General features: G+C 42.3%; 1 protein-coding gene across 4 annotated transcripts in view; it reads right to left on the bottom strand.

Moving 5' to 3' along the window:
• The window catches only part of PIP4P2 (phosphatidylinositol-4,5-bisphosphate 4-phosphatase 2), a 60,912-nt gene extending 49,532 nt beyond the window's left edge, over positions 1-11,380 (bottom strand). The window contains exon 1 of one of the 4 annotated variants that reach the window (XM_038393351.2): positions 10,984-11,380. In XM_038393351.2, coding sequence (XP_038249279.1) covers positions 10,984-11,089 — 106 coding nt within the window. In that variant the 5' untranslated portion in view covers positions 11,090-11,380. The remainder of the gene's footprint in view (positions 1-10,983) is intronic. The other 3 variants (XM_038393350.2, XM_038393349.2, XM_038393352.2) reach the window with 3 other exon arrangements.
• Between the last annotated feature and the right edge of the window lie 729 nt (positions 11,381-12,109).

Here is a 12,109-nt window from a genome sequence, read left to right as displayed (position 1 = left end):
TTGTGAAATCTGCATAGTACAGGGTAAAAGCACACAAAAGATGAGATTTCACGGAGGGAGACCAGATTGTACGGTCTGACGTGTTTTTCATGTCTGTGAATTTGGTAGGGCCCTATATAGGTTAGGAATAAAAAACTGTCTAATATATCTAGGGGTGCAGAAAGAAGCAAGGGCATCCTTCATCAGGAGGAAAGCTGCCAGCACACTTGGTCCCATGAAAAGAGGATCTCGACTTTCCTGGTGGAAAAATGCTGTGTGAAAGACTTTGGTTAAGCAGTGCCTTATTAGACAAGAGGGCATCACGTTAGCTAAGCTTAGTTTCTAGAATGCACGTTCTGGTTTTATTTTACATGTAACCCTTTGTTGCCAATATTTCTGTTTGCTATCACTTGAATCTCTGTTCTTTGTTATATTTACTCTCTCTCTAAACGTATCCGAATGCTGTGTTTTAAGCAAAGCTAGGTTCCAAGATGTAAGTAGTAAGCTGCAGTGTACTGTTCCTTTGGGAACAGTGGGCCTGCTAATTCTGTGAGTGTCCAGTGGTTATGGGGCTGGACACCACAGGGGAAGCTTGGAGGACTCAGGGATTGGAGTGTGCCTATTGCTAGCCTGCATGAAGGAGAGCAGAGTCCACAGAGGCTGAGAAGGGTGTGAAGGTGTTGCCTGTGGCTGGGAGCTGGCCCCTGCCAGATACAGACAAGGCTTCCTCATGCTAAGGGCAGGTGATAGCAAGGTGCCTCCCAATCCTGGGTATCGCTGGGAAGAGTCACAAAGGGACTCCTGCCTTCTAATCCTAGCCCCAAGAGCAATTCATTGCGAGGCTGTAATCTCTGCCCCATTTTCTCCTTCCATAAAAGAAGGGTGGCAACAAGTGCCAGCTATTGTGCTGTGACAATTGTTTGCAAAATACTTTAAGTTCTGGAGATCACCAGAATGCACACAAAAGTTCCCAGTGTCTGGGAGCCTACCAGCCCACAGAACTGCTGTTTGCCTGGAGAACTGTCCTTGCATGCCCTTTTAAATATTGGCAGCTATGCTTGATGGAAGCCAGCACAAGCAGCAATCTTCTTCCACTGCAGCAGAAGTCTGATGGAGACTTGAGATTGGTCAAATAAGACTTGTAATGGAAAAAATCGCTACTATAGCCCCATATTAGAGCTGTTTGGCTCCCAGGTGAACAGCACAGATTCTAGTATCCTGCCACATCAGCTACTTCCAATAAATCAGGATAAATTATAAATATCTTTTAGAATGGCACTGGACAAGATGTTCACATCTGAGCTAGAACAACAAGGCTTATTGTGAACTAAGCAAAAATATCCACCAAAAATGAAGGAAATATTGGGGCTATAATCTTTGTGCTAAAAAAATGCATTTAGAGGTGTTCCAAAAACAAATCAGTACCAGGAATTAAATTTCTGCAAAGAGTATATTGTGAGGAGAAGACAAACAGATTCCCTAGTTGGGTTACGAGTCTGTCAGTCATGAACTCTTAATAGAAATGCAGACAGCTTTCCAAGTACATTAATGTAGCCCTTATAGATGGCTTTTTTAACAGTCTGAATTTCAGACTAAATATTTGTGGCATTTGTAAGATACCATATACTGACAGCAGTAAAACAGTTCATATGCGTAGGCCTAGTATTCCTGATATCCAGGCATTTCCAGCAAGTCTTGTTTTTACAAGCCATAGATCTTTTCAGAGCACATGTAATGAAATCTGATTCCTGTATTGAAATTATGGTTTATAGCTACATTTTCAATAATACTTCTAACAAAAGAAAAAACATTAGGGGACTGGAATACATGACTTATGAGAAGAGGCTGAGGGAATTGGGATTGTTTAGTATGCAGAAGAGAAGAACGAGGGGATTTGATAGCTGCTTTCAACTACCTGAAAGGGGGTTCTAAAGAGGATAGATCTGGACTGTTCTCAGTAGCAGATGATAGAACAAGGAGTAATGGTCTCAAGTTGCAGTGCGGGAGGTTTAGGTTGGATATTAGGAAAAACTTTTTCACTAGGAGGGTGGTGAAACACTGGAATGCATTACCTAGGGAGGTGGTGGAATCTCCTTCCTTAGAAGTTTTTAAGGTTAGGCTTGACAAAGCCCTGGCTGGGATGATTTAGTTGGGGATTGGTCCTGCTTTGAGTAGGGGGTTGGACTAGATGCCCTCCTGAGGTCCCTTCCAACCCTGATATTCTATGAACAGCTACATCAGATCAGCAATGACAACAGAATGCTCTAACAGCAGAATGCAGAATATCCTAGTTCAAACTAGGAGGTGGGTCCCTTTCTCCCCAGGATAGGAATGCTGTGGATGTGGTAACGTACTGGCTTCCTAGGAAGCCATATCTCACATTACTCTTGAAAATCTTCCTCTGCCTGACATTCAGAAAGGCAGAGACCATCTCCAAAGGGATCTGCATCCAGGTTTCCTCATAGGTAGGTGCTTTGATTTTGGGCCTAAAAAGGGGCATGGAAAGGGGGAGGCATATATGGAGGTAACCAAGAATACGTTGAGAAAAAGAAGTTATTGCTCTATTTCAGTGCCTCTCAAACTACAATCTACAGCAGGGGTCGGCAACCTTTCAGAAGTGGTGTGCCAAGTCTTCATTTATTCACTCTAATTTAAGGTTTCGCATGCCAGTAATACATTTTAACGTTTTTAAGAAGGTCTCTTTCTACAAGTCTATAATATAACTAAATTATTGTTGTATGTAAAGTAAATAAGGTTTTTAAAATGTTTAAGAAGCTTCATTTAAAATTAAATTAAAATGCAGAGCCCCCCGGACTGGTGGCCAGGACCCGGAGAGTGAGAGTGCCACTGAAAATCAACTCGCATGCTGCCTTTGGCACGCATGCCATAGGTTGCCTACCCCTGGTCTACAGCCATCCAGTGGTCTGCAGAACCATTGATGAGGGTCCACAAAATAAGGCAGACAGGTGGTTAGGGACAAGCAGTTAGTGACTGGGAGATGGTCCAGAAGAAGGTTCCCCTCAATGTGCACTGCAGAATAACAACTGCCAGTAAGAGGTTATAATCTAAATCCTGCTCTGGCCAGTAGAACCCACAGCCCAATGCATCCTCTGTCATAGACATGCTGCTGGATTATTTCTCTATAATGTATTCTGCTGCTCATATCAGTAGGAATATGGATGCCTACTCTCTGCTTGCCATAGCACGCACACTTGTGGGATAGGCATTTCCAACTCCCTAAGTCAACAAAACAGGCCCTTCTGAGATATAACAATCCCTACCACACTCTGTGTGCTTTTGAGAGATCCTGCCCTGCTGCTTGTGTGAAGAGAAGATGCTCCCTACCTATCAGTGCTTCCAATGCATCACATTGAGCCCTGGGGATGTGTTACCAGGCACACAGTCCTCATCATTAAAGAGAAAAGGAGGACTTGTGGCACCTTAGAGACTAACAAATTTGTTAGTCTCTAAGGTGCCACAAGTCCTCCTTTTCTTTTTGCAGATAAAGACTAACACAGCTGCTACTCTGAAACCTGTCATTATTAAAAAGGCAGTTCTTCCTTTTAGAAGACTTCATAAATAAGAACATAATTAAGACGTTGCCAGCACTTAAAAAGTGCATCCAGCATCTACTAGCCTGAAAACTAAGCCTGCTAGCCTAGGTGAAAAATATACAGATTGCTAGGAGCAAAGGTGAAGAAGTTTCCCCCCCAAAAAGCGGTGCTGCTACATCTCCAAGCCACATCCTCTCCAATTTAAAGGAATAAGTCAGCCGTGTACTATCTATTGGGTACTGTATTTAATTAGAACATGTCCAAATATTTAAAGTACTCAGACAGGGCAGGAGGCAAAAGGGGTAGTACCCCAGGTCCTCTGTTTGAAAAGGCCGCCAAATAGAGTGGCGCTGCAATTCCATGCTCCAGGTCACAATCCGCTGAGCAGGGAGCTGGACCCAGTCCCATGGGACAGGAGCTGCCATAATGAGGGGATTGCAGGGTGGGCTTGCTTGCTCCCCACCCAGGTTTCCCCTCAGTGTTTTTGCACCGTTGGGGATTTTTGAAAGGGTGGGAGCCCTCCATTTCAGCTTTTGCCCCTACCCCCAAAAAACCTCTGTGCAGCCCTGCACTCAGTTCTGGAGACTAGGGGACACTGCTCTGAGGGGTTAGAAAGCAAGCTCCATGGTCCTTGGCACACCACATCCCTACGCCTAGAACCAAGGGTGGGTAGGGACAGAGGAACTGATCTCTGACTGGGTGCTAGGTGAAAGGGGGCGAAAGCAGAAGGTGGGAACGTCTCCTTCTTTCCACTGCCTGCGCTCTTGCTGGGCCCTAGTGATCTATGGATTTTCTTGCTTGCTCAACCAGCAGGTGCGATCCACTGGGTGCTCCCCCATGATCTACTTTTGGCACCTCACCACTGAAGAACTCCTGCTTCAGCATCGCTGCAGCTCCTAAGACATAGAAGAGAGAGGAGGTCTCCTAAGGTGTATGGGACAGCCTATCTAGCAGTGTGTATCTTAACAGTTTCAGATTACAGAATGTGCAACCTTAACTCTGCCCCTTGTGTGTTACACATTACAGTGCAGTCTATAGTTATATAGTTTAGCAGCAGCCATAGATTATACATTTTATTTTTAACTAGCAACTTGCCTTCCTCAAGGGTAACTGAGGTAGAGAAGCTACAGCAACTTAGCCTATATACTGTATGCCAGCAAATTTTCACTATTCCTTTAAGCCAGTGTTTCCCAAATTTGGGAGGCCGCTTGTGCAGGGAAAGCCCTTGGCGGGCCAGGCTGGTTTGTTTACCTTCCGGTCCGCAGATTCAGACGATCGTGGCTCCCACTAGCCGCGGTTCGCTGCTGCAGGTCAATGGGAGCTGTGGGAAGTGGTGGCCAGTACGTCCCTCAGCCCGCGCCACTTCCTGCAGCGGCGAACCGCAGCCAGTGGGAGCTGCGAACCTGCGGACACGGCCGGTAAACAAACTGGCCCGGCCCGCCAGGGGCTTTCCCTGAACAAGCGGTGTCCCAAGTTTGGGAAACACTGCTTTAAGCCGTACTAGCAAAACAAATAATTTTGACTTTCATGTAAGTGACTTTTACAGGCAATCTGGCATATATACTTAGCACAACAAAATGCTTAAGGAACCTATTAACACATGGATTCTGCACCTTTTCTATGGGAGGAGTATAGAGTGTATTAATAAAAATATTACACGTCAAAATCATTCAACCCTGTTGCTTCCTCCTACCACCTGAACATGAAATATAAGTGCTGGGCTCTCTTAGAAATTTTCACTGATGACATCATAGACACTATTAAATAATAATATCAATTGTCATGAGAACCAGGTTTAAGAAAAGTGCTACAACATAGGCTTATATCTAGGTTCTAACCCAAGTCACTGCTCTGATTCATTCCCATTACATAATTAATAATCACATTTTCAAAATACTTCTGAACTGTACATAGAGTAAGTTACAAAACAAAGACTCCTAGGAAAAAACTAACTGAATATGAGAATTCAAAATGCCTGAAAACCTATATACTTTAAAGCTAAGGAGGTTATAAATATAAGGAGTGAAGGCATAATTAGATCCCAGGGAAAGAAAATGCAACCTCCATGACCTCTATTTTGAGGCCTGTGTTACTCGTTTGTGTAATTAAGAATGCTAGATGATGGTTAATGTTAATCAAGAGCATAGCAGAGCTACATTTTCATATCCAGCCCTGATTTTCTGACAGTTTAAAGATTACTGTATACAAAATATATATTTGCTCCCCTGTAGTATTTGTCCACTTTCTTTAGTACTACCATCTACAGTGTATTCTCACATAAATCACTTTTTGGTTTAGATTTAGATACTGTTTAATCTGTACGTGAAAACCGGAGATCCAAATTTGTAACAAGCCTGGTAAAAATAGAGACCCAAATCTGCTCCTATTAAAGACAGCCTGAGTAGGATTGGAACCTCATACTTTAAATGCTGCCACTAACGCTGAACTAATCTCAATTAGTTTTGACAGTCTGAGCTTTTTCTGACCTTGTTTCATTCAAGAGGTTTAACCAGTTTAAAAAACATCTATACCAATGTATTTTGTAAACCATAGATTCATAATTATATTTAATTTTAGATCAGGTTTATTACTAATCCTAGCTCCAAATTTAAGTTACTTTCTTAAGTAAAAATTAATTCCCTCTTACTGAACATTCAACCTTTACCAACAGGCCAATTTTTTACTCCTATGAAAGAGAGTTTAACACAGCATTAATCTGGATCCCAGATTCACGAGTCAATGACCTACTGTATCAAACTTTCTTTTTTTGTGTGTGACCTGCAAAACCAAACTCGCAATGATGTGTTAGTTACTTTATTTCAGGGTGGATAAAAATCAATGTTTTTTTAAAAAAATTAAAAAATAAATTAAAAAATCAGATTTTTTTTATTTGAATTGGATTTTTTTGATAAAATGCTTTTTGAGGGGAAAAATATCTAAAAGATAGTTTTAATTAAGATACATTATAGCTCAAAAATATCTCATCATGGAATACGGATTATAAATTCTAATTCTACAGAATGAAACAATATATTCATGCAATGTTTAAGAAAAGTTTTGTAAATGAATTCCAATAGTTCATGGATTCGGGAACCAATTTTATGGGGTTCCAGGGGCTTCTGTATAGATTATTTAGGTTAATCTTTATATCTACCCAATGGGACTCAGTGCTCAGTCTAGAAGACACTTATTAAAAGCATCAGAGATGCTTAGTTTTAAACTGCGGATTTGTGTCTCCAGAGACAACATGCTTTTTAACAGCAAAAATGTTTTAAATAAATAAATAAATAAATAGAAGTGAGAAATAACAGACCTCAACCCCACTGTCCCTCTGCAAATTTGTGTACCCAGAGTCAATCCCTTACCTCTCTCTAAAACTGCAAAGTTTCAAAAAGTTCAACGAATAGAAGATTGTTGGGGGCGGAATAGATCTGGACAAGGAGAAGAAGTCTGGAGATAAATAATGCGACAAGGGAGGGACAGGCAATAGAAACAAAAGTGAAACTGTTTGAGAAGCATATTACAAAAGTCTTGAGGTCTTTCTGAGTGTAGCCTTCATTGATTTGAGATCTACCATACCAGTCTCTCACTAGAAAGGAAAACCTATAATGGCAGCAAGCCATAAAAGAGCTACAGTTTGGGAATATTTTAATGAAGTTCCTCTACCTGTGGGTAAGACAGGCATGAATGCAAAATGCGAACAGTGCAACAAAGAAATGCAAGGCCTGGATGCCCGAATGAAACAACATCGTGAGAAGTGTTCCTTCTCAGGAGGAAGATGCGTTGATGATGATGATGATGATGATGATGATGATGATGAAAGGAACACGTCTGAACATGCAGGATCTTCAGGTTGGTAAACTTTTTTATTTCATACTTCTTTCTTAAGGACTACCTGTCTTCCTTCTGGACTATTCCTGAATTCTCATGTTTGAGCAAAAAATAGTTGTTACTCTGTGGTACTATCATTTTAGATGCAGTAGTGACAAAAAAAATAACTGAAATAAGCAGATCTTCCTTTTACAATTTCACCTTTAAAGTAGTACCGAGTGTCAGTGAATGCAATGAGTAATACTAAATGAGCAGTATGGTAATAATAATTAAATAACTGCATTGACTTATTTTGTTTAGGAGAATCCATCGTCAACATACAGGATTCTGAAGACTATCAACTTTCAAGATCACCATCATTTTCTATAGTTTCAGAGTTATCTGCCAATGATAGTGTTTCAATCACATTATGTATGTCACATAGCCACAGTACATAACCTGTAGCAAAAAGAAAAAAAAAAAATCTCCCTCACCCAGAAACAGCCATAGATAAGTCTGTGATAAGAACCAGCAGATTACAAAAAGAGGTAATTGAAGAAAAAATTGCCCGGTTTGTTTATGCAACAAGCTCTCCTTTCCGTATGATTGAAAACCCACACTTCATTAACATGGTTCAGTCATTAAGACCATCCAACAGAGCAGTCCGCCCAAAAGTCTACCCAACAGTCCACCCAACAGAGCAGATGTCATAGGCAAATTGCTGGATAAAGTGTATGAACGAGAAATTGAGCAGTGTGCAAAAGATTTAGAGGGTGAAATCCTTAACCTGAGTCTTGATGGGTGGAGCAATGTCCACAACGATCCTGTTGCATGTGCTTATGGGACAACAGAAGAAGGGAATGTCTTCCTTAAAGAAACAATTGATACATCAGGAAATGCACACACAGCAGAATACTTTCAAGAAGTAGCAGTAAAAGCTATAACAAACTGTGAAAAAAAATTCAAAAGTCTAGTACGCAGCTTGGTCACGGATAATGCTGCAAATGTATCCAAGATTAGAAAAAATTTAGAAGAAAGTCCCAAGCTAATAACATACAGTTGCAGTGCTCATTGATGCACCTTCTAACCAAAGACTTCAGAGTTAAATTACAAGCATTAAAAAAAAAAAAAACGAATGGGACAAGCACTATCTCCAGTTCATTTTCTTCCAAATATTCTCAATACTTGGTACCAGGGTCAAACCTTAACTGCTGAAGAAGAGAAGTTGGCTATGACATGGACTTCCAGCAATCATCCCTCCATAATGCCAACTATAATAAACTTCCGGGCTAAGGGTGAACCATTCAAGAAATATATGTTTGCTGATGATGTTTTAAAGAAAGTCACACCAGTGAACTGGTGGAAGTCACTTAAACACTTGGATTCAGAGACTGTTGAAGTGATAATCTCACTTTTAAACAGCAGTAGCTTCTTCTGCCAGTGTAGAAAGAATATTTTCTTCCTTTGGACTAATTCATTCCAAATTGAGAAATCGTTCGGGACCTGAAAAAGCAGGAAAGCTTGTTTTTCTTTTCCAGATTATGAACAAAGAGAAAAATGAAGGTGAAGACGACCGAGTTACCTGCAGAAGCCAATATTTTAAGTTTCTCATTTTGACCTGGCTGATATAGTTAATTTAATTTTTGTTTGTTTTTTAAATATTTCATTTAACTATTATAGTTAAAAACAATTTTAACAAAAACAAACCTGATTTTAAAAAACTTGAATGTTTAAATTCAAAAATTCATATGCTTGCTTTGTTAAAGTATTAAATGTTTGCTGTTGAAGAAAAAAAATCCATTATACATAACACTGTTGTTTTAGTTAAATAAATCAATTTAAATGTCTGTCTGGTAATGTTCCCCTCCTAATAAAGCATGGTGAGAAAATCCTCCAAATATTAATGATTAACCTGTTGAATTGGAGATATTTATGAAGTCATTGGGAGGTGGACTATCTGCTTCAATTACCTTTGGTAAATTAAATAACCAAACAATCATTCATTTTCTAATATAGCTGTAAAACTAATCTGAAAAGTTTTCAAAATAAATCACTTTTAAAATGTATAGTGTGTACCTTCTAAAAATGAAACCTACATCTATCTCTGAGTTGTGAAGAATATGTATTAAGGTTATAACAACCAACAAGAATGCACTTTTATGCAGAAATCCATGATTAAATCAGGTCTTCCTGACTAGTGATTTAAATCAAATTCCACCCTGCTTTATTCAGTATAGATGCTACTGTACAGAGAGCTACTCTCTAGTAACAGTTTGCCCACCAGACTAGAATTCCACCACCTGGTGCCTACTGATACAAGGCTTTGATGACCACTGGGAATTAAATGGGGTCTTTTTATGTCTTTTTTCTATTTGTTCCGGTTTGATTCTTTAAGATATGCTTGCAGGTAAGATTCTGTCTCTTACAGTTAACCATACTGAATTTAGTTATTCACAGTTAAAATATCCTTTGGTTTAATCCCACTTCTAATTAATGGCAGGACTAAAGTCCAATAGTTTACCTTTTAAACTCTAACATGTGAATCTGCTATTATAACTATACTTGTTCAAGCCTGCTCTACAGTTGTGAACAATTAGCTTAAAAAAAAAAAAAAAAAGAGAGAGTTCAAATGTGAAGAGTGTTGCCAGAAACATGCTCTCCCCGTCTTTTTTTAAAGCATTATCCACTGTTGCTCAGTTTTTTCTTTGCTGCCCAAGTCCATGCAATAAAGAAAGTGAGACTACTTTTTCTACCTGAGAAACTGCCATTTGTTTATTCCTTTCCTCCTTCAGCCTATTGTTCATTAAACTATACACATGCCTGCTCGTCTCAAGGCCCAACAAGGACCCGTCCCCCTCCTCAAGGCAATGCAGTCCCATCAAGAGCAGCTGTCAGCAGTCAGGCACAAATCAGACGCGGTTTTCTCGAAGCCTAATATTAATGCCAGCATTATTTCCTCTTAAGACAACTCAAGCAGAAGATATTGAAAGGTACTATCAGCTCCACAAGAAGTTCGGTGTCACTTTTCACTAAGAGGTGCTTCACAAGCAGCACCAAAAGGTGCGTGGATTTTTAAATGAAGACCAATTACATATGCAATATCCCACCCAGATTTAAAAAAACAAAAAACCAAAACGATTTTCAGTATAACCATAATTACCGAGATCTGACGGGAGGTTAAAAAAATATGACTTGCTCGTGGGTGGTAGGAACAGGGAACCCCCCAAGTCAGCAGATGGGCCCGGGGAGGGAGGGGACGGAGAAGGCTTTCCACGGAGATCAAGACAGATTGCCTGGTTTTGCGTGTTGGTTTTTCGAGCACCAGCCTCTCAAGGGCACGGGAACAATGTGTGCGCCAAACACACCCTGCCCCGGCCTCGCAGCGGTTGCCGAGCGATGCGCGCCCGGGTCTGCACGCCTGGCTCGCCGCCGGGAACAATGCGCTGATGGCAGCTGCGGGGACGCCGGGAATGCGGCACGCTGCAAACTCATCGTGCCGCCTTTCCCAGCCCGCCCCCCGCCGAGACAATACCCCCGCCTGCGGGGCGCGCCCAGGAACCCCGCCGGGCCGGGCCGGGCCGGGCCGGGCCGGGCCACGCGGCGGGACCCCCAACCCGCGCAGGTTGGAGTGGGGACTTACCTCGGGGGCTGCTCTCCGGTAAATAGGGCGGCGCGGTGGGGGTGACATTGCCGGAGCTGGGCGCGGACAGCAGCGGGGAGCGCTCGTCCACCCCGTCAGCAGCCATGACGACTGCGGCAGCAGGGCCGGCTCAGCCCGGGGAAGCGCTCTCCTCGCCCGGCCGGCGGGTGAGCGTGTCACGAGGCGGGGGAGGGGAGCGGGACCAGCAGCGCGAGAAGACGGGGGAGGGACTGGGAGCGGGACCAGGACCTGAAGGGGAGGGGGTGGGACTAGCTGGCCCCCTCTGTGTCACAAGCTAATGAGGCAGAGGATGGGGGAAGGGCAGAGCTTCCAACTCCCTGCAGCCTCGGCCAGAGTTGATGGGGGTGAGGGGGATAACGCATGTGGCCGCTGGTTTTGTTTTCCAGGGCAGCTAATGCCTGAGCCTTAAGATGAGGAGATGGCAGGAAGGAGCAACTGGTGTTCAGGCTCTTCTCTCGGGAGAAACTGGGACATGAGCAGGAGCCAGAACACCTGTGGTTGCCCAGGCCACCACTGCAGCAGGTGAGGACAGCCCTGGCACCTTGGGGTTTGTTATCACACACACACACACGACCGCCCTCCTCCTTGCTTGTTACACCTGTTCTCTCACTCTAGTGTCACTAGTCAAGAACTGGAGTACTGGTGGCACCTTAGAGACTAACAAATTTATTAGAGCATAAGCTTTCGTGAGCTACAGCTCACTTCAGTACTGGTGGCACCTTAGAGACTAACAAATTTATTAGAGCATAAGCTTTCGTGAGCTACAGCTCACTTCATCGGATGCATCCGATGAAGTGAGCTGTAGCTCACGAAAGCTTATGCTCTAATAAATTTGTTAGTCTCTAAGGTGCCACAAGTACTCCTTTTCTTTTTGCGAATACAGACTAACACGGCTGCTACTCTGAAACTAGTCAAGAACTGTCTCTTGCACCAACCAAGGTTGGTCCAATAAAATATAACACCTCACCCACTTTGTCTCTCTAACCTTATAAAGAAGATTTACATTCGAGAATTGTATGCAGACACCATTAGCATGGGGAGATAAAGAGATGGGTACATTTCGCTTTTTCAACTGGAAGTTTACTAAACAAAGGAGGAAAAAATA

The sequence above is a fragment of the Dermochelys coriacea genome, chromosome 2 (assembly GCF_009764565.3).
Source record: "Dermochelys coriacea isolate rDerCor1 chromosome 2, rDerCor1.pri.v4, whole genome shotgun sequence".
In the NCBI taxonomy this organism is placed as follows: domain Eukaryota; kingdom Metazoa; phylum Chordata; order Testudines; family Dermochelyidae; genus Dermochelys; species Dermochelys coriacea.
This window is presented reverse-complemented; position numbering and strand designations above follow the sequence as displayed.